Genomic DNA, 24293 nt, shown 5'->3' on the forward strand with positions numbered 1-24293 from the left:
GCCAATGGGATGAGGCAGCGTATGGGAAGTGTTGATTGCGATAATGGGTTTCAGCAACTTCAATGCCTCCGGGCGTGCATTGTGTTGGTAGGAATGATATATTAATTACTTTAACTCCTTTTAACTCTAGTTCGGCAGTAAAAACAAAACACAAGTCAACAAGTTAAATAGCAATGCATTATGTACAAGTCTACTTACGTGAATAATCCATTACTGAACTATGGTGCGCCATTTTCGCTTTTCCAAATTCCTGCAACAGGTTCAGCGCCGTAAGTTCACCTGCTTTCCGGTGAAAACGAATTGCACTCTTATGGCAATATTTATTCGCTGTTTCCGACGATTGCGTTCACCTGTCGGGAACAGGGTTTCCACCAAGCCCGACGAACAAAATCCACAATATCCACTTCCTACAACGATTTGTCACCTCCTTTCGGAACACCGGAGTGCCCAAGTGTGTGTGTGTGTGTGTACCAGCGAGTGTTTACCCTCGCGTCACAATAAGGTGCAGAATGTGGTGCTCTACTCCACCGGAAATGGTTTCCTCCGCTGCCGGAACTAGCACCTCTACGTGCGCGGCACGAAACACGGCAGTACGATCGATTTTGAGTGACTTTTTTGCTTCTTGTTTTTTTTTTTTTGTTACACTTTTCGATCGGTAAACATTCGCTCGCACACCAGACAGAGCAGCGGAAATAGAAGTCTGTTGATACTTCCGCCCACGGCTACCCACTGCCAACGCCCGGTGAGCCTGAAATTAGGTTTTCTTCCGCTGGAGGCAGGATCGTGCCCGAAGGGGTTCGAGCGCTTGCTTTTTTTCAGTTCTATTTTCCCTGGAGCACTATAAAAGGTGTGGATAAAAATACATACATTTTCACTAGAGTACGCCACCCCTAGCCATCGGGTACGGCGCTGCGGAAGGACATTTCACTTAGTATAGGTAGTGCGGACTCGAAATGGAAAGAATCATGAACCGACAGTTAAGGCTTATTTTTGTACCGAAATTGCATAATGGAGAACGCAGCTCAGACGAAATCCACCCCACACACGGACGGTGACTGATTTGCTCGGGCCGTTGGTGTCTGTTTCATGGCCAGCAGCAGCCAAGGCGAAACTCACGGTGTGAAAGGAACATAAACACGACACGACGGTGCAGCGGTGTACAGCCGTTGCGGCATCTTACAACCACTTACTCAATCAAATTAATTGAAGCCACGATTTTCGCAGCTTCCTCGATCGGTGGTCACAGGAATAGTCTAGCTAGTCAAACCCGGGGTATTGTCCTTGAGAGTGCAAGCCGGTGGCCATGAACGACTTCACTGCAATCAGAGGGCACTAATTACTGCTTTATTCAGCATCCTGAACAGATGCATCCAGAGCGCCACAGCTCACCAGATGGCCGGATGGCCCAGCCTGTCCGGAACTAGTATGGAACACTAGCTTCACTGCACCGGTGACATAATAGGCACATTCACACGCAAGAACGCTACCGGATACAAAAACCGCAACGGAATAAATCACAAACCCGACAATGGTACTACTGCTCCATAGAGCAATTCCGTCTGCCTCTTCGGCCCAAACCGTTACGGCCTTGCGGGAAAGCGTGTTTAGAAGAGCTACGAGTCGCACACTTCTCTATCTAACCGCAAACTTTAGTGGTTTGCCTATTGGTACGCACGTGTTTGTGTTTGCCCTACTGACGCAGATGTCTTCATGTCACAAAGATCAGCAGCAGTTCGCCGAGGTCTGGGGAGAGACGGTTTTAAACTCGATTGCAAAATACTATCACTTATTGGGGTTTGAGTTATTGAAATTGTTAAAATAAGTAAGGGAGTAGTAACTGAAGAACTTTCCTTTTATAAAGTTCTGCACAAATGCTTTACATTAGATAGTCTTTATGTCATTTCAAATGAAAAACTTGGGGAAAAACTGTGGGAAACAATTACAGAAAAACCGTTGCACTGTATATAACAATTTGCAAAACAAAACTTGAAAAACAAACTTGAAAACTTGAAAAACAGTTCAAGTACATCGAGACAGTCGCTACCACAAACGTCACGCGGACCAGCCCTTCGACGTCACAGTATCGACTTTCAAGTCCAAGGCAAACACGAAAAGCGAAATTTAAATCCTTCCCATCCCGCTCCACCCACCGGCAAACGGATGCACCGCTCCGCGTGGAGTGTCCGACGTTTCGTCAAATGGCAACTCGCGCGCCCTGCGTAACGACCGTAGCTGTAACGAACCGCGTTGAACTGCACAACGTACCGGACCGCGCGCTAGGTCAGCCGTCACTGGGGCTTCTAAGCGACCGAAAGAGCTTCTACTACACTGGTTGCAGCTTGCCGCTTCTGGCTCGTAACTCGTTACACTCCAACGCCGAGCGCCCTACTGACGAGAGCGACGGGGTTGCTGCGCGATAGAACTACTAACAAGTGAACCTACCACCCTAGCAGCCAACGGCACTAGCAGCAGCAACGGCGACATCGGCCTAGAATTAATCAAACGAAATAAAAGGGAAAAACACACACGGCACGAAATATCTCTTCGCGTACAGATTCAAAGACAGACACACACACACACATCACCTCGCGAGAATTGCTGGTGGTGAATCGCGGAACTCACACAGGTGTACCACCTGGGGGGAGGGTGAATTTACCCACTGCACCCCCCGGTGAACGGGGTGGGCGTTGAAGGGACCGAATGGCGTGCGACGTTTGGGGCAACACACGAAATCACAATCAACACAAACCCTGCGCTTTATATTGGAGTGACTCGAATGGAGACGTGAGGTGAGGACAAGAACATTGGCGGTTCGATGCACGGAGGGTCCAACCCTCGCCGCACCCGTTAAAACACGGTGGAGTAACGATATACCGTAACGCAGCAGGTGATCTCGTTCACTCTTTCGTGAACTCCACCAAACCAACCCGTCAGATAAGAAATACTAATGCTAGGACGCGCGAGTATGTCCTCCGTTTCATTCACTCGATTATCTCTCTGCTAATAGCGGCGCGAGATCAGGTGGGCGCTACCCTTAGTGAGAAGTGCTCATCCACGGGTCTACTCTCACTCTCACTGACATTCACAACGCAGGATGCTGCCGCCACCTTCGATGGCAGGGTGTACTAAACACGCTCTCTCCTAACTCACCTAATGCTCGGTCGCCATCTCCGACAAATGGAGACGCCAGTAGGCGATGCGAGTTCGCACCGGTCGCACACTACTGACACAGTACTGTACCCACCTGTTCGCCTGTGTGACGCAGTGTTTTCCCATTCCCAGACTTTATGGGCCATCTGTGGTCAGATGCTCGACATGAGATGGCACATATGAGAGCATTCGCCCTAGTAATTTTGAACTACCAAAGGGTTCATCGGTGAGACAAAATGACACCATCAAAAGCGGATTAACGGTGGAACGAATTTTGTTATCGAGTTGAAAACAAAACCCCCGTTCTTTAGCACACCACCAGCTAATAAAACGCCATAAAAAGGATCAACCATCGTGATGACGGAAGTGAAAAAGAAGCACCCACCCAAAGACATCCAGGGAAAGATAAAGTACATACGAGCCGACTAATGTAAATCACTAGGAAGCTTTTAAGACTCGTTACCGATTAAATCCCTTTGTGCGCCTTGCGTCAATGGCAACGAAACGTCTATCGGTGCGGATGGTATGGTTATGCGTGCTGCAAGACTGCAATCCTCCCCGCGGGAAATAAATGATAGAATATGCGATCGGCGACGATCGCCGTAGCGGATGGTTATTATTATGAAATCATTTATTTTCATTCTTAGTCGCACCTGAGTGCATTCAGGGGACCGACCTCAGGGAGCCTTCTTCACAATTTCAAGACGCGAAAGGAGACAATTTTATCTACGACTCGTTGTTGTTGCTCGCTGGGAAGATTTTTTTATTGATTTACTATGCTTGTTGTTTTCCACTTGGCGCGTTCTCGGCCTGTGCGTCAATGGCTTCATGGGCTGGGGAAATGTGAACTGCACTTGCGGAAACCATAGTAATTCACTCTCTTGTGCATGCAGATATTTTTCAACAAAAAAAGAACAGAAAGCCTTTGGACATGAAGGTATTCAATTATATTTATAATACTAACATAAAACTTCTACAGCAGATAAAGCTATTCCTGGATTGATGAATTTCAAGGAAGTTTCATGAAAAGTTTACTTATTTAAAGATAAAGATTACTTATTTTAAAGCCAAATAAGAATAAATACATTATATTTAATTTGCACATTTTCTCAGACAAAATGGCCCCTTTTCTCAGACAAATCTATCCATTAACCGTTTGTAAAGAATCTTCCCCCAAAATATTTTTGCAGATTTCTAGCACATTCCTTAATTAGAAAGTGCAAGAAATACTTCATCCCACTGGCTCAAAATGTTGATCTTGAGTCTAAAAATCACTGACCCACCCAAAAGCACAACCTGGCTTATTTTTGGTCCTCCCATACAACCGCATTTCATTTTTTTTTTTTTTTTTGACTCAACACATATTATGCAAATATGAAACGGCGATAAATAACGTCAGCGGAATTTTATTTTTCCGGCCGGTTTGAGCGCTAAAATTACACGCCAATGCCCCCCGGGGGGAGCGTGTGCGTCCACAACCGGGCACTCTCCTGTCGGCGGAAGCATGTATCGCCCGCCACTTCCCACTCTCGGCAAGGTTTATGTTTTTATGAGTCACAATGTGTATCTGCTCAATAAATTATGAAGTGTGAAATTGGTGCGCACGTGAGCAGGCGTACGCGGCCGGTACGGCGACCGGACCAGATTTCCCGTACCAAAACTCGAGCTCGTGAAAAACAACTTTGCCACGTCGCCAACTGGGTCCCCCGGACCAGCCGCACCTCAAGGCAAAGCGCAGATCATGAAGATCATGAGGGAGGAGATTTATTTGCTTAGATTTGGGGATATCTTTTCGAAAACATTGTTTAGGACATTCCACGAGGGAGCGATCGCTCGGGATTGATTTACTTATCGGACACTCGGAAAATTAACACAGAACGTTTCTTTTCATGCACCGCGTTCCTGGGCATTAGTCGAAAGATTCTAAGCAGAGTAATTATTCTTGGAGATTTATGAACTTGTGAGATGAAACATTCCGCATAAAGGAGTGTTTCCCGCTGAATGATCGTCCGAAATGAATTCTTCAAACCACAAGATGTCGTGTAATAATAAACGGGAAAAAATTATGGGTTTATAGATCAACATGCTTCAAGATTATTATAATGTGAGAAGCGTTGACTGGTTTTACAAACACATCCAGAAATATTCAATTAGTTGCGGTGTCCTTTTCTCGGCGTTTCATTTCGGTTGGATGCATCAACAAAAACAGAAAATAAGTATATTTTCGTAAGATGCAAAACAGTATCTCAAATATTTTCCGTTCATTCACACCATTTTGCAGACGTCACCCGAAGAAATCCAACGATGCCCAAAGACAGTACAGCTCCAGAGCAACATCGTGACACTTCCAACCTATTTGAACTTCTAAGATTGCCGCCATCGTGCGGTAATCAATGTACAAACTCTGGTTGATGGTGATGAGAGAGAGAGACACTCAAGCGGGATCAACTGAAACGGCTGCGGTTGAACGGGAGTGTATTTAAAAGCTGTTGTCCAATGTTGATTTTCTTCCAAAAATCGAATGCCCTTTCGTTCGCGACAGAAGTTATCTCCCGACAGGTTCCCGGGCAAGCCTATAATGACAAGCTGCTGGTACAAAATAGTCGGCTCCAAAGTTGGATCTTGTTAAGCGGATAGCCAAAACTGGATAGTACCGGGAATTTCCGGCAAGCGGCTATACGTTCGCAGCCCGAAAAAGGCTTTGTAGTGTGAAGATGCAGTAAAGAATGGCGAAGAGCTATAAAATGGCAAACCAGTTGGGCCAGCCCGAGCCGGTCACGTGACGATCGACGACACCGTCATCATTGCCTCCAACATTTTCGAGCCTGTATTCCCTATTAAGTCACCACCGAAAAAGTACAAATTCCTACCTCACTTTTTGTTTGTTTTGTTAGTTGTTGGGATGTGATTGATGGAGTGGTTAGTCAACAGGTTCGAGCTGGCTCGAACCGAAATAAAAACAATAAAAAATCATACTTACGGCACAACGAGAATAGATTTCGCAACTTACCTGGAATGAGAAGGAAGAAAGTAATTAATAATTTAGAAATTGGATGTATCATTCAATCATATAAATCATGAACCACCTATCATTCTTCTTTATTTCGTTTCTTTGTTCAGCTGCGTCGAGCAAATCTCGGAATGTTTATCAAAAATTCATCCCTTCCCGAAATTTAACCCAATTTGTCAATTCCCTGTTGAGAAACAGCTGCGCTTTGTGTGATAAACACCATAACAAAAGGTTTACGTACAAAAGACGAGCCTTCCCGGTCGAACTCTTTTGACTTTAATATTACATGACCCGTTTTTCTATTCCTTTCCTTTAATTTCAGCTGAGAAAATCCCCAAAGCCACTCACAGTTCGTGCTATTCAAGCATTTCCGCTCCGAGCCATTAGCAATATTTTCCGGCAGTAGTTTCCCTGAAATTGTTAGGTTTTGGTGGGCAAGCCGTAGAACCAAGGTTCCGATCCTGAATTAACCGAGTTCATTCGGGAATGGAACACTCTCCGTTCTTTATTGTGCTTTACAAACGAAGCACGGATTTAGGAGTGGTGTAATTTATGAAAATCTCAACAATGGCGCCGATAAGCATAGCGAAGGTGGAACAGTTTTGGCCCCAAAAATTGCAACCGTTCGTGATGAAGGGCATTTTCGAAGCGATGATAAAACACCACACGCTGACCCAGATTGGAAACATCCCATTCCCACATTTATCCTAGAGGGACTAACGGACCAACAGACGAGGTACATTGTAATGGCTATTTTACATTTAAAATTACATCGTACCGTTCAGAGTGGTACCTAGGTCATCCTTTTGTTAAACGAAGTCCATCGCATATTCATGAAAATTTGACGTTGTGAAGTAAATCTCGATGCTTAAGGCTGTTGCATTCGATAAAGTTTATACCTCCACAAATATTTTGAAATTGACGTATGCAAAAGTTTTATTACAACTTTTGCGATGATGGGAAACTGGATTATTCTTCTGCAGTATCAACACTATTGATTCTCGTAGTTACGTCATAGAGATTTCCATCTCTACATGCTGTCCAATTGTTAAGCCCTCGGTAGAGTAATGTTGTTTGTTTGAAATTTAATTCAAATTATGGAACAGAGTTGAGATGTTATAATTTTTGGTATGTACGGAAGCTACATACTCCCGATTAGAAATACCAGTTTCAAATATCGATTCGTAGAGTGTTTCACCATGTTTATAGCTAGGTTAAATTAGTTTGCATAAACTGAAAGAAACTGAGGCAAATTTGACTTAGGTAGAGCTGAATGAAACATTAGAATTCTAAAGAGTTAAAACCTTTGATGCGGCATGACAAATTTTACGTTTGCCCAATTTCCAATGTGCACTTGCAAGCATTTACTTCTATTTCACAACTGATGACTGCTTGTCCTATGTTGCCCTTCACAAAACCTACCATCAAGAAGTAACAGATCCTCGTCGTCGCTAGCCAGCTGCTCTACCACATCCAGCAGGCAGTCTCCGTTGGATTGTCCCTGATTTCGTTCTTCACCGGTGGATCCGGTGTCGTTCTCGGTCTCGTCTCCACCGACGCCTGGCTCAACAGGTGAAAGCTCCAGCGATGTGCCTTGTTCGCCCTCCCCTTCCTCCTCCCCGTCGTCTGCTTCCATCATCACCACCGTTCCATTACGTTCGGCGTACTCCGTGGCCAGATGTCGTCCGTCATCTTCGCCGGGCAGCGCCGGCAGTTCACCGTCACCGTTCGGTGTACTTCCCGTAATAATAATCATGTTTCGGGCCCTTCCGATATCAGTCCGGTACTTGCTCGCTGTCTTGTCTAGTCTTCCGCCCTCGGGGGGCCTATCGGGCGTGGAAAACTACGACACAACTTTTCTATTATGTCAAACATGCGGTGTAGCTTCCAGCGAGCGCCATGCGCAACAAAGCCGACACTTTTAAAGTGACACGGGCAGAGGCAACAACTGGGCTGGTTTTCTGCTAGCTTCCGGTACCCGCACCCCACACCCCGCCTGCGTCACTGCTGCCGGGGAAGCACTCACATACGGCTAGGAGCAAACAGACGGACCCCTTATCTCCTGGCGGATCACTTTTCCAACCGTTTTCCGGCGTGGCAGGGGAATCTTCCCGTGAAGCCGGAAGGGGCACAGTACTCGATCACTGACTTTGATAAGTAATTAGGTTGATTGCACTATCATAAGCACACTAAAATACACTCACACACACACACACACACACACACACACACACACACACACGCAGAAACCGGTGTATTTAGCAAGACAAAATACAACAAATACGAATCATAGAAATGAATTACGCAAAACAGCACTATTCACGGTGAACCCCTGTTGGGTTTCATTGATGTTTAACAAAAACGAATCAAGAGAATTAATTTAATGCACGGGAAGGTTATTAGAAATCTCCACAAGAGCTTGCCCCCTTGCTTAGCGTCACATGGAACATTGATGGAGATGTTATCATGGCACATTGATTCCCCATTGAGCACATTGCACAAATCGGGCTACGGTGTACCAAACTCCACACACGCACACAAACACGATCACAGATTAAACGGAGGACCACCGGGATCGATAGGGCCATCACCTATCGTCCATTACAGATGGTTCCCATCGCTGGCAAGCTTTTCGCGGTCTGCCCCACCGGCTCCGTCTCCTAAAGCGCCACCTCGAGGGGTTATTGGATATAATCGATTTAAGCTATCACGCAAAAAAGCGTGCTTCATTATCACGACTTTGATAGGAACGGTATTTTGTTTGGCCGGTTGACCGTGTTCTCACTCCAGCAGGATGATTAGTAGTTAGATACTGTAGCCACAAGGCATGCACTAGCGCGAACTCATTGTATTTGAGTGGTTTTCCAACACGACGCTGGTGGAGTTTCGACTACCTTTCGACGCACAGAGTAGCTCACTAAGCTCTGCAGGCATCACTTGCAGCCCTCGGAGGCTCTGGTTTAATTTATTGCAAATCAGTTGTTTTCCCGGGCAATACGTTTTTAGAACGGACACTCGCAACTCCATGAGCGGGGGAAACAATTCATTGCGCGGGCACTTTAGTGCGTTTGGGCACAAGCAACGGGGACGTACCCACGTACACACCGCACTATAATACATCTACGAAGCACAACTTGGCCGATTGGAAAGTGGATTCAAGTCCCGACGGAGGCGTTCCTAAATGGCGAACGAACTAGTTTAGAATAATGATGGTGGCCTTTCCGGTTTTTTTTTCTCTGCCCTCCCCCCCTCCCACTGGCCATCGACGGTTTCGTAATAGACAGATGGCGTGTGCTGGTGAGCTAATGAATTCCCAAAGGAAGTAATTGTATCACAAATCAGGGTAAAGTATTAACTTAGCCTGTAGTGCATTGATTAATTCCTGAATGTTACGTAAGAACACCAGCTTCAAATTCAGATAACAAAACAAAATAAATCATCATAGATTGTTTAGTAGAAGATTAAATAAGCTAAGCAATACGTTTTTCTTTTCAAATAAATCTATAAATCGAAGAACTAGATCGTTCTTCGGCATAAGATCGAGCGTAAGATACGACGTTAATTTTCGAACGACATTCACGGGGTTAGGAAGATTGTTTGGATAGCTCGCGCGGAAGGGGAATTCGCTGCAAAACATTACAGGAACAGAGCTGGCACCGATCACTATCACTTTTCTACCACCACAACCATCGAGCAGTCGGTTGCGATCGTGAATTGCAGGAAAGGGAAAAAAAAGAAACAAAACAGAATCCGCGCCAGCGAGATCGGATTCAGGGCGGATGAAAAAAAAACACCCTCAGTGCGCAGTACCCGTTCGTTCGTCTGCCAGCACCGGGAACCGGAAAGGGACACAGGGAAATTCACTGCACTTGCGAAATGGTATTCGTACATTCGGGGGGGCGCCGAGCGCGTGCGTTATGACAGTTGTTTAGCCGTGGCAAGACTGATCAGCACCCGCGGTTTCAGCGACCACAAACAACCAAAGCGGACCGACCGACCGAACGACCGACCCATCGACCGACTGACTGACTGACTGACTGACTGACTGGCTCGCTGACACCAGCCACACCACGCAGCGAGCCGCCAGAAGCAATGCAGCAAACGGTTCGCAGCCACCACCAGACCAGCGTCGTCGTTGTCGACGTCGTCGTAAGAAGCGCGCGAGAAAACCGCGAGTCGCGCAGCACCCGAGACAATCGCAGGCCGGCGGTTGGAAAGAGACACTGCGATGGACACCCGGCCCCCCGAAGGGGACAAGGAGCGACCGAAAAGGTAAAACTACAACGAACAAGTAAAATAATAAATCAACACCACACACAGAAAAAAACACACACTCTCGCGCGCGCCCGAGCGGCAGCAGAAGCAACAACGAAAAATGTTATAAAATATGACCTCCTAAAACATCCAACACACCACCCCTACTACGGTCGATTCCGTCGACCAAACCCTCAATATGTCTTCGATACGTTTGAGGGCGCCTTATCGCGTCTCGCTCGCGCCAACGAAACGCTCCGAGGCGGTGGAACCCGTAGGTCGACGTCGGTCGAGTCCTGTCTCTGTGTGTGAGAGAGAGAGCGTGCTGCGCGGTCCTTATCCGAGGTGGTGCACGTAGTAGCCGCCGGCTACCCTTTTGAGCTACTAACAAAAGTCAGCGAATTGATAGGCACGTGGAAACGCGATACGAAAACGATGCCGAAGGCGATAGCCCTACTGATTATTTAGAAAGAGACATGACCACGAATGTTTTGGGAGGTGCAATTCAATCCAGCATCAAGTATTTGCTAAATAATGCCAAATGAATGGGGATGGATTGGATATAGGATTAAGATCAACCATGATATAATAGTAAGATTTCTGAGATATTAGTCAATTTGAAAACAAAAATAGGAAAGAAAGTAAGAAAAACTAGAAAAGAAAGATTAGTCCTCCGTGACCAAAACAAAGCTTAGATTATAGTAATTTCATAAAGTTAAGACGTTGACAGAGAAACGTTTTAGAACATTTTTTAGTACAATCATTTGTAAAACAAATGCTTAGTGCAATACTATATGAGTTTGTATATAACCCACTATGTGGAACATTGTTAATATTTTACCATTTAATTTGATTCGCTTTTCGTTCCTAGTTACACGAAGTGAACTCATTGGATACAAAATTTGATATAGTCTCAATTATAATCATCAAAAACGAACTCAAAACATTCCATAAGCCCAACCACGACTTTCTTGATTAACACTTCAAATATCAATGATCGACATTGTGGGTGACAGGCAATTTTGAACATACCATGAAACTCATTTAGTATTGAACTAATATAGTACTAGGCAGTAGCAGTTGTAAGAAATTATCCTTAGGAAAGCTTAGAATATTTGTTAATGGTTTAAAAACATGTCTAAGCATGCGCACAAAATGTATCAAAAATGAAACATGTACTAAACATAGTCAAAACACGCTTGATAGTCGAAGTAGGTTAATACGCCGACTGCTACAATGTTTTAGTACAGGTTTTTTATTACAATGATTGCGTGATAAAATTTGGAAAAAAATTTTACCAAACCAACGGTTTTCGAAAACTAAACAAAGACTATACTTCCTAGCAAATACTATACTATATTAGTTAATATAGATTAATACTATCTAAGGGCACTACTATGTTAATATAAGGGGCTGATATTGATTGCTAACACCAGCAAAATGGGTGACGTAATAGTCAAAGTGTTAAGATACTAAACAATTGAGCAAGTAAGTGTACAACAAAGCTTTTTAAGTTGGAAACATTACTTTTTGTTGGAAAACGCTTTTCAAGTTTATTATATGTTACTTCTTGTCTGTTGTAACCTTTCTAATTTTGCACAATTCCCGAAACTTATAGAGCAGTGTAGAATACTACCAAGCGCATTAGTAGTCCTAGTCGTTCACGACCTTAGCCGCTACTGTGGCAGTAGTAGTTTCGAAGAGAGGCAGTGTTAGTGCTAATGGGCTTTACGTCGCCAACGCCACCGTCATCAAACAACGAGGCTTGGAGCTCTTGGTGGGGAACGCTCCTAGCGGGGGGTGAAGTAAGGATGGTGAGCTTGTTTGGTCGTTCGTTTCGGTGGCGTTTCGTCAATCGATTCCGTTTCGCTCGCTGCTGCCCGCGAAAAGGGTTCGCTCGGTTCGATTTTCATTCGACCGCCTTCGCATTACATCGTCTCACTCTCGCTCCCTCAAGACTTGCTCATTCTATTTCATGTCTATTTTGTCTACTTTTCTTTTGGTAACATTTAAAAAGTACACCCCTGCCGATAGAACCCACACACGACGGTGCAAAGCCGATCGTGATGCTAAGAAGCTAGGAAAACAATCGTAACCACTATTATCAACAACCATCAGCGTTACTGCCTTCACCATCACCAGCACCGCGTTTTGAACCGCGTCGCGTCCCGTGGTGTCTCTATCAAAGCTAAATTAAACAACAACACGGCAAAAACAAACCCGCTGACGATGCAGCTTCACCGACACTGGTCGACTACCAGCGGTTGAACTTTGTCTTCGAAAAAATTGCACCCGATGCATGGCGTTCATGGCGACGTTTAATCACATTCCTATGTTGACAATTTTTAGACGTTGTGTGCATTTCCTGCACCACGGTCGGGATGGCGTGCATCGAAAGTGAACGATAACTGTGGGCCAGCGTATTGACAGCTAAATGTCAGGGTGTTAGATGAATTGTGCTATGATTTATATTGTGACACTAAAAGCTGACCTTATATTCAACCACAATCTACGAAGTATGTGGGAATAAAGAAGAATTATTTTCACTTGTTTTATTGTTCAGTTCAGTTCAGAGCCATTCAAAGAGCAACTAAGACATAGTTATTGATTTTGTGGTCATCAAAAATAAGACACCATTTGTTAATGGGTTTTATTGTGTAATCGTGGATTACTTTCAAATTTATAGAAATAAGAAAAATTATTATAAGTGCTGGAGATTTCAGCTAAAATGAGATCGAAAGAATATCTTCACGTAAATGAGAGCGGTATGTTTCGAACTGCAATTATGAATAAAAAAAAACACAACAAAGTGAGAACCCCACATTCATATAAACGAGCAATGCAACCAACAGATTTTAAAAGGTAAAACATAAAAATGAAAACTTATCGAGGCTGACATAAACTGAACCACCAATTCAATGTTTTATTTTCATTTGGTTTTGCATGTGACATAGTCAACGTTGTATTCCATTTTAGTGGCCATAATACATTTTTTTCAATTCTTAATCATTCCAGCCTTGAAGCGGTTTGTATTTTGGACTGTCCGAGGCGAGATCAGATAGGCATATTTGGGGAACGGTAAACATGACAATAATTTTCCAACGAACACCCTCCACCGCGTGTCCCTCGTGGGCTCCGTCGGTTTGTCTGTTATTTGGATGTTGTTTTTTTTTTTTTTTTTTTGTTAAAACGAACGCGAAGGCTTTTATCTTAAACTTGGCCATCCAATTGAATCGTTCGAGTTTCACCTTAACGTGATAATTGGATAATCTACATGTGCACGCCTCGGGGGATTAAATATGGAACGGGCTTCGGGTCCGAAAGGACGTTGATTGTGGGGATGAGATAATGATTTGGTAAATATAGACCACTACAATTAAATAAACTGCCATTCGAAGGAAATTGGTAAATTCGTGAATAAAAATATGTTCCTTTCATCAGTAAAGGTTGCCATAGACTGAATGAGAAAAAATTGGGCATCGAATACTATTTCAATAAACAACAAAAAAGATTTCATTTCAAGCACTAATCACGTTTAATCTTAGCGTCCCCGAAAGATCCTGTGGCTGTAGAAAATAGTTTCTGGATTTTTCCAGAAAAAATTATGCCTATCATTATCGCAAACCATTTTTAGCGCTCTGTTAGCAAGCGCGAATAAAACAACATTTAATTGCCCATAATTGATAACCGACGTGCTCATTAATTACGCGATCGATTAAATTTTATGTTAACATCTTACTCCATCAATCGATAGCGAGAGTGGTTTTCGAAGCGAAAAGAAAATAACTGAAGAAAAACGCTAAACGTCCAATTAGCTCGACCTCGGTCAGGCGGTCTGGAGAAGAAGATGGCCGATCCGAAAGGGGAAAAAAGAGTGTCACAGGTCAAAGCCATCGTTTCAGCTGAAGGGGTCGAAAGCGAAAGAAACCCCAACCAACACTAAACCAATCAACCGGAGAAGGCACACTCCTCCGCAAGTGTTTCCATTATCCCCACGGGGGTGGTTTAGTGCTTTTTGGTCATGATCGATACCGCCGACGAACGGGGGCAAAGAATTTCGGTTTCTCGTTTAACCGGCATGTCAAACGTGCCTGCATAACTTGACATAACTTGAGCTGGATGCAATTGACGTCACTGGCGGGGTTTGTTGTTTTGTTTCTGTCATAAAAATAGAGTCAAAACGCGTCGTTTCCCTTTGTGTTGGGTTTGTCCGTTCTAATTCATCGCGAGCAGCAAACGCCGGTGGCCTCCACAATTGTGGGACACTAAAGCGTCAAACGAAAGTTGTTTATTTATTTTGAATCAAACCACTATGAAATCCCCCTGCAAGATTATAGAAAAAAAAATCCAAAACAATACCCCAGAGCCGTACCACCCTTCGGGCCTTTGGGTAATCGGAAGATATCGAGCGAAAAGGGTAAACCTTCGACGTAAAACCTATAATAACAATATCGATGATAGTATATTCAAAATCGATAACCGATTCTCATGCCGACGGCTGGTTAAGCACCGGAAGGTGTGAGCCGAGCCACCCTGACGACGGCGGTTTGTTCGTTGAACGCTTGGGGAAGGGTTGCTGTAGGAGAGACAGGAATGAAAAAAAAGGAAAGCAATCGCGAGCCCAGTTGATAGCCCTATTAGCATGATTATGTTTCGTGGCCGAGGGCTTGTGGTGAATTAGGAATAGAGAGGCAGAGAGGTTGACTGATCGGCACTGTTATCAATATCGATCCGATATAATAGAATGTATTTTTTATGTGTGCCATCCACTATATTAAAACGTTGCATTGAACCCTTAAATGCATAGGATTTGTTTCAAATAATAAAAAAACAACTTGTTTAGCTAATCCAAATTTACAAAATTAATGTTTGTGTGCAAGTAGTAGTAATTTTCCAACATAATTAAACTGAAAGAAACCTGCTAAATTAAAAGATAAAAATAAAAATAAAGTACATGGTTGAAATTCTCATAATTTAGAAATATTTTCCAAAACTGATTTAATAGTTCTAAAAAATTATAATAAAATTAAGATTTGAAAAAATAGTATTAATAATAAAACAAATAACAAATATGAACACAATTATATATTTTTTTCTAAAGCAGAGTTGAACATGCTCTTCAAGTTAACAGAGGAAACAATCCGATGGTTAGGTCACCTTTGCTGGGTCATTTCGTTTCCCTGCTGTCCTTTGGCTGGCAGAGTCTATTTAAATTTAAATTAAATTATAACCCACGCACACTTTTTCCTGAGGTACTGCCCTATTAACATGAGCTGATGCCTATCGGCGTGATTGATTTTATAATACCTCCATATAGCTCATGTTGCGCACTTCAAGTGCACCAATCGGCGATACGATCCTCCACAGCTCTCTCACAACATGAAAAAAAGCTACTTCCAAGTTTGCACATGCTCTAACATTTAATCATTTTAATTTAACCCGACCCGCATTCTCGCAAGAACCGGTCCACGGCTTCCGATCGGCAGCGAGCGTGCGATCTCTATGACCGGATCGATCGCCGTCACGTCTATTAGCCGCCGCCGGTAGCAAGCGATCCATCGAACCGTACGAACTCTGAGTGACGTGAGGAGGCACTGGAAGGCCCCGGCATATCCTCTCGTTTTCCTTGAATCAGTCCGCCCAACATCGCCTTCATTCGATGGGTTGCGTACCGGCCCGAAAAGCCAGACGATTTTTATCTCCCTCCAATAAGGCCACCCCGATGGTTATTGATTTGAACCACCGCATGAATATATGAGTGGCACTAATATGTTGTCGAAGCCGATGCGGTCCGCAAATAGTTTCGCATAAATACATATTTTTTCGATCCACTTTTTCGCTTTCGCATGGCGAAAAGATAGTTAGCTTATTAAACATTGCACCTAATGGACGCAGTGGCACGGTTTCTTGGGTCCACAAAGGGTACGGTAGGGAACCCGCCATCGTTATGGTTCGGTTGCGGTCTAGACGAGATTCCCTTTTTTTTTGCCTCTTTATAAAAGGACAGCTCTCTTCCCTTTGGAGCGTGGCAACCGTTTTGGTGCGACGTTTGCGGACGTGAGCGGCAGCATCAAAATAGAAAACGAAGTCACACTCGGCATTAAATTAAATCAAACGGACAGTCCAAACGCACCCACCGGGTTTTAACGCACTTGTCTCCTGCGAATTGCAGCCGTTTGGCATTCGTTCACTTGGACTGCCGTTTTCTTTTTCGCGACGAAGCAAAACTCTCCTACTCAAAAAGCAAACTAAAACAAACCTCGCTCGCGCACCGCCAGCATAAATGGACAGTGGCGCGCCTGGACCGGACGGCCGATGAGAAGTGAATATTTAGGGCGCTTTGGGAATCGACCGGCGACATCTCCTGCGGACGGCGCGAACCGTTCCGTCTCGTGACTCTCTATGGACATCCGGTGCAGCCCTTTGGACGTGCCTGTCACGGCGTTGCCCCATCGCTCGAGGGGCGTAAAGAAACGCTTGCCTCCAAGTCCGGGTTGCGGAGGTTCGGTCGTTTGGGGCTTGGAGAGTAACCAGCCGTCGCGGCTGGGACCCGCGTGAAGTTGCAACGTTGGGCGATAATTATTATGTAATTGCGAGTCGGTGCAACAAATCATACGCTACCTGGTCGGCGACACCCTTCGGGGAGTGTGTGGACGTTTTCGGGAGGAGCTGACGAAACATTCGAAAGGATCATGTTTCACGTCGTTCACACTGCCATCGAGCACGCCACGATGATGATGGATGTGACGAATGTGGAGTGCATGAAAATTATAGCCCTAATGGGTACATTCTTGCGTGGACGCGACTGACCGGCCACTCTGCGATTGAAATAAAGTTTAAAGCTCAATCCGACATTGTAGGAACGCATCATACATGCCATGACTAAATACCGAAGCGAAACGCCACTTTACGTCGCTTTGACACATTGAAGAAATTATTTCAAGTAAATAGTGTTTGAATTCCCCTAGTTCCGCATAAAAAATAAAAACATGTTTGTTTTTCAAACATCAAACAAAACAAACTATACCAGAAAACAAATCAATTAATAAAAAGATAATTTATTGTGAGCTCAGGAATTAATTTGAAGCCAAGTATCTTCATTTAACATTAATTCTTGAATCCGTAAAAATTTAAGAATATATTAAGCGAGCAAAGTGGGCACGAAGATTGCGTGGAATCTATAATGTAACATGTAACTAGTGTTAGTTAATACGAGTAATGAAATGTAACTTTAACATTGTATATCGATTATTAACCTGACTATAAACCATCGTAAGAAAATCTATCTCTAGCAATTTTTCTATTAAGCATTTTAAAAATACTCTAAATTATACTAGCTAGATTCTAGGGGGGTCCGCGACCGCCGAGCAGTAGCGCCGGTTAGAAAATCGGCCCATGAGCGCCGGGGCTATATATATATATATCAGCAAGTTAAAACCACGTTCAAATTTAGTTTGTTTATGCTCTGTTTTGGCTATGCGTAGGAGTCGAACACAAAATAATAATTCGTAATAATAATGATATTTATATCGGATTTTCATAAAAGACTTTTATTCAAATAGTTCAATTGAAAGCTACGGAGCAAATCTACGGAACAAACAAATTAGTACGGAAAAATATGTAGAAATACTGATTCCAGCATCACTGGGCACCATTAGCTCGTAACTCGGCCGATATCAAATTACTAAAGCCACCATAAAACACGAACATTCCGGGAAATCAGAATCCCTTTCCCCGATGGTGTGTCGAATTCCGAACTCGACCACAAGAAGAACCCTCAACGCGTAGCCCGTAAAGAGGCAGAGTACTGATTTGTGCCCCATAATTAAGCCATTTAATTAGTAAACAGGCGCCGACAGTGGGTTTGATAAGCCACGGGAGGTGGGCCCCGATGGGCCGTCCGCAATGAGCTCAATTTTCATTTTATTTGAATTATTTACCACTGCTAACGCGGGCCCATCGAGCGATGGGTTGTTATCTGAGGTCATCCCGTCAGGGCAGAAATTTAGCTGTAATCCTCGATGGTGCACAAAACGTGGGTTGAATCTCATTACCGCCGTAGCGCTAATTGATAAATTAGATATTCGATTAATGACTGGCGCTGTTAAACAAACATGATCAATTTACGGGAGCTATATCGGTTGCAAAGTATGTAAAAATTTGTGACTGAATAAAATAAATTGACATGCACATTATAAATACATTCTATGGTGACGGGTGAAAGAGAAACACACAGTCGAAACATTGTCAAAAATGACTTCAGTTATTTTGACATTTTCAATACAATCAAAGAAAAGGCATGATTAAAAGGTAGCTTATGACAATTTCACTACACCGAAGAGAGCAAGTCACGAAATCTCATTACATGAGTCTGGCAGCAAATTGTTCACGGCGTACACGTAAAGGAACCACATAAATAACTCACTGCAGTAACACGGCATGCGGTGGACCACCGAACCGTTGTTTAATTTCGTTAAAAATCATCAATTATTACCGAAGCCACAGGTGGTCCATCCCCGGGCGAGAGTGCAAGGAGCCAAGTTCAAGCGGATCCAATTTCCCGGGGAATTGATTTCATTCCACTCGTATCACTCTTCGTCCCTCACCGTCGGCAATCGAATGCACCTTGTTCAGTGGGTCGCAGTGCCGCGATGGAATAGACATACCCTACAAGGGCTAGGCCGACCCTACCTGGAAAAACGCTTGCGGAACGCTTGGGAGACAAGCCTTGTCGACCCGCCCGCAGACATTCCCGGCGAAGAGTTATGATCGATAATGATTTTGACCTTTCTTTAAAAGGAGCAACAAAATGAAAGGATACAACTGAAATCGACGGAAGACGAAAAAAGGCGTACGATCCGCACGCAGATTGCCATTTGCCAATGGTAGCCGGGTTCGTAAATAGCAGTAGTCGCACATATCTCTGCGTCGCCGGGAACGCCATTGCTTACGACCAGAGTGGCCGCTTGTGCGAGTGGAACAACAGTACCACGCGTGCAATTACATTATTCCCGGGCGACGTTTAACATGAGCAATTTATGTTGCATTGTGCCATTCGATACGCACCCGGACCCGCTGGGGTTCTCCCTGGTGCGTGCTCAAATGGTGCACGAAATCACGCACCCGAGACCATGCCCAGGGCCGAGAGCGTTGTAATTAACCGAACGGGGCAAAATCTCTCATCCAGGTCTGACCTCGTTGTGGCGGTCGGCCCATTTTGGGGGGACCCTTTCCGAGAGGACCGCTCTGATATACCAGGTGCTGGGATCTTGATCTCTTTTGCCAACCCAGAGATGTTGCTTCCCTGTAGCAGGTTGGAACTACCTTCTTTACACAGTCTCTGCATCCCCGAGGCTTTTGCCCTTCGTTATGCAACACTCCTCGTCATCGAGGGTACATTGTTCCGTTCGCTCCTGGCAAGCCGTGCTATGTTGATTAAAAAATTGTCACAAATTATCAGCACCACCTCATCCCTGGAGCCCTAACCTGACCATTCGTTCGTAAGACATCCATTGGCAACGAACTCGTTATGATTCGCCCCGGGAACGATCGGGGTCGATCAAGCGATGTTTCGATTTCCAGCGGGAAGGTGTGAAATAATCATACATAATGTGCCAGCCCAACCTACCCCACCGCTTGCATGCCCTTCTCGTGGCCCGCCCGCCACCAGACGGGCGACATTGTTTATCCAATTTTACATTCCTCGCGCTTCTCCGGCGATGAAAAGATTAATTTGCAGCTCGCGTGCATGCGGCGGCGCAGAGTCATGCATCATTCGTCTGTCAAAGAAATTAATGCCACCGATGCCTTCGGCGGTAAGGTTAAGGGGTGGCCACCTCTCGCAACGCACATTTTGTTGATGCGTAAGGTGGCAGTTATCATAACGCACGGGTTGCAATCTTACAACCTTGCTTGGAAACCAAGGCGAAGAGATGCGAATGTGACGCACCTTCTTTTTATCCTCACGTGACCCGCTTCATGTTCAACGATGCCCGCACCCGTCTTTATTGGCGTGATGATGTGCATGAGTGATGGCCGAAACTGTGAACGCTGCTAGGACCTTGGGCTGCGTGGCATACAAGAACAAACGATGTCCTAGCGAGCCAAACCCTGCACATGAGTTGCGTGCGGAAACAACTGCAAGTAGATTTACTTGAAATGGACATGCTTATGATTTTCTTTTGAACGCGCTTAATTGATTGCTTCATTCATCATAAGTCACTTTAATCGGATTTAAATTCCTGCAGTGAAGTAATGCATGAAGGAAAGGGAAATGAAAAATAGGATTTTAAAGCTGATTTGGGCATCACATGAATTTAAATACACCTCTAGCTTCTTCTAACTGCCCACTTTTGTTTTACCAACATCGACGTTAGCTGCAGCTGAAGTAAGCAAAGTGTAAAACTGCTTTGATGTGCCTTGTGATACACAAGTACATAAGTTATAAGTTGGTACAATATCGTATCGTGTTTCATTAAAAACATTAGTTTATTTAACCAAACACGTGAAAACGTCTCAAGACAGACTTTTAAGAAACCAGAAGAAAATTTGATGCTGTTCTTGTCTGACGAAGTATCAATTGAAAATCCGACGGCTTTAAGTAATCGTTCGTTCGTTAAAATTGCTGTATCATTAAAACGATTAGCAAAAAGTTAAAAGTTTTCTCATGAAAGTAAAACTGACAGCGACGATGTTAACAAATCGTTCGAAAATGCTTTATAGCTAAAATGAATGAAAGATAAAAAATCTAAAAAATGTTTTCAGGTTGTTAAAAGTTGTTAAAACAAAAATAACTACATTCTCTACTCTTTCGATCATAAATTGTTTTTCCCTTTATAGCTTAACTTTACACAACTTGTTTCGATCAATTTTTCTATTTGGTTGTTTCAATAAAAATACGATCAAACAAAATTGGTATCGGTAAGAACTTTTGTTCGAAAATTGATTAAAGCTAGCATTTGGCTTTCCAGTTATTTGCTGTATAGCTGAAAACACTGTATTATTTTAAGCGAAGTTATAATGTTCATATTCTAATGATTTGCGATACTCTTTAAATAATGCTTTAATAGCAGTTTAAATTGTAGTACCGGATTATTTTATTGAAGCCCAATAAATCGGTCAGTTTTCCCTATTTAGTCTATTACATATTTGAACGTCAATAGCATTCATTGTATCAGTGCATTATATTCAACGTGGCTTCCGTGGCATCCATGGCCTTTGTTTCCATTAAATAGGTCAATTTATAATATTCACTACCGTTTTTGTTCGGTTCCTAACCATTTATAATTTATTGACGCTGTACAACCTTTTACGAAAACTCGTTGATGACGTCCATTAGTGGGATTGTGTTGTGAAAAACTGCACGCACAAAAGACAACGCACTGGGAACGCTTTTAACGTAGTAATAAAAACAATCGACCATGCCGACCACCATTGGAAAGGACCATTCGAACGACGAGCAATATCGAACCGATGGCGGTTCCATCGGTAGCAGAACTGCACTGACTTCCATTTGGCACAATTTGCACCGCTAATGTATCATCGCATAAAAGTGGCCACTTAATGTCTATTTATGGCTTGCCCATTTGGCGCGTGCGACGGCAAGTGAGAATGAAATAAATTTTTTGGAAGCACCCGGGGAAGGATTTCCTCCGTGTGACATTTGACACTCACGCCTCCCTACACCTCCGCCGAGGTTAGGGAGTAAGGCAATGATTTACAACAATAACGGCAACAACAACCACAAAAACTCACTTAAGATGGCGTGAAATATCACGCACACACGAAGGTAAACACACCGCCCGAAGGAGTAGCAAAACAAATCCTACCACTCTCGACACATGCTCAAGGTGACGCTTAACCTTTTTGGGACTGGGAGCGCAGGCATTTCATTCACAGAAACCAAATTGCAAAATTCCTTCCTCCTGCCACCCGAAAGTAAACCATCGACAACTCAATTCGCGCCCGAACGATTCCAGTACGCGGTCGCCGGCGGTGGAAGCTGTGCTTTATAAAAATCCATTCATCAACCATCCAACAACCCACAAATGCGCTGTGGCGTCCCGGTCACGGCGGCGCGTGGTGTAGGTTGCGGAAAACGCCAAGACGAACCGGCCGCCGCCAGCAGCATTAAATCAATTTAATTGGTTTCCACTGACCGAGAAACGACCGTTGACGACCGTCACCTTTTTCCCCTTCTTGGCGCGGCGGGAAGAAATGTTTAGCTGTTGGCCATTTCACAAATGGACGTGTGTGTTTTTATGTGTGCTCTTTTTTCTAGCACACTCCCTTCGCTCTGCTTTCGTTTTGTTGAATTAACAGATCCTTAATCATTCGCTCTGTGCTGCCACTGCAAAGTGTCCGACTTTTCACATTCCATTTCAATTTCAAACCCCACCGCGGAAGGGAATGCTTGGGGGAACAGAAAACTGAAATTAATTTTTTGCGCGACAGATATCCGCGCTCCGAGCAGGAAAAGTACACAGGCTAGAAAAGATTCGCTTAAAGTCATTAAAACGAGAGTTCAGGCAGCAAATAATTATCTCGTCCGTCAGGATTTTCATCTTCAACGTGAAGAAACGGGCGCTCGAGCACCATGCGTCTCCATTTCGTAAGGCATTTGTTTCAACTTGTAAAGAACTTGCTTTAGCACAGGCTTTTTATTATAACTCAACATTTTGTTGAGTTTATTATTATTGAGATATGGCTTTAATTCTAATCAAAAATTATTTTTGTCACAATTAATTGCATACCAGTGCAAATAATGCCATATGCGTAAAGAGCGTAAAATCCGAGCAGCTCATACGTGGAGTCCTTCCATGTTGCGTCCTTTGTAACACAACTCAATTGAGGCCGATGCGCCATCCAAACGATACGCAAGAACCGAATCCACGCAAATACGCAGTTTGTAAGCGCTGGCAATCGGTTTGATTGGACCCAATTAGGGGAATAAACTAAAATGCCATTTTGTTTTGCTTTCACAACTCCATTGACGGGCGTTTTCGTACTTGTGCTTTGCATACGTCGGTAGTTTTAAAATTTATGAGTTTTCTGGTTTTTTTGTGTAGAAAAATATAAAGAAAGCAAACAAAACCAATTAACGATAAAAAAAAACATGCAAATGCCAGGAGTGATACAAAGATAATGACATAAGAAGAACATGTTGAAAATAAATGAAAAGAATTTACTTGACCAAAACTTGAATTGATTTAAAAAACGTATTTTAAATGATTCTTAATCCACGTGAATCCAACGAAGTAAAACCAAAAATTAATAAATTATCAACTCAAACATGCGTTAAGCAGCAAACGGCTTCAATATGCAAGGCAACGAAATAATTAACCCGATCCAGCCGACAAATCAATCCAAAACCTTAACACCATTCTCGACAATAAATAACACAACTCATCGCATCGGTAAACACCTTGTGCAGTTTTAATCTTCATAAATTAAGCACCCGATGCACCGATAGCTGGTAGCGGGCAGATGACATCAGGATGGAGGTTTTATTTCCCCCCGCACAAGATGCTACGCGAATTGAGCGGTCGCACATTGCATTTGAATTAAGCTGGGATCCACGGTCATCGTGATCCAAGGCGCGTGTGCCACGCTCACCCACGCGCGCTCGGGCTGCGATTCGAGTGGCCGATTCGAGGAACATAAACACACGCACGCACAAACCAGTTGAACGGCCATCGCCGTCGACCTAGGCCTTGCGTTGGTAGGCCGATCGTGGGCGTCATGCAGAGTCGCGCACGATTAACACGTGCCGCTTGGGGCAGGGCTCTTCACGCTCGTAGGCGTCTGAGCCGTGCGCGTGTTAAGCCGATTGTTGCTTCGATCCGCCGGCGCAAGATTGCGACCGTGGAAGAGAACATTT

General features: G+C 44.0%; 1 protein-coding gene across 1 annotated transcript in view; it reads right to left on the minus strand.

Moving 5' to 3' along the window:
• The window catches only part of LOC131267650 (high affinity cAMP-specific and IBMX-insensitive 3',5'-cyclic phosphodiesterase 8), a 101198-nt gene that overhangs the window by 65003 nt on the left and 11902 nt on the right, over window positions 1-24293 (minus strand). Inside the window, exon 3 of the mRNA XM_058270577.1 lies at window positions 6131-6160. Coding sequence (XP_058126560.1) covers window positions 6131-6160 — 30 coding nt within the window. The remainder of the gene's footprint in view (window positions 1-6130; window positions 6161-24293) is intronic.

Source organism: Anopheles coustani, chromosome 2 (assembly GCF_943734705.1).
Source record: "Anopheles coustani chromosome 2, idAnoCousDA_361_x.2, whole genome shotgun sequence".
Lineage (NCBI taxonomy): Eukaryota > Metazoa > Arthropoda > Insecta > Diptera > Culicidae > Anopheles > Anopheles coustani.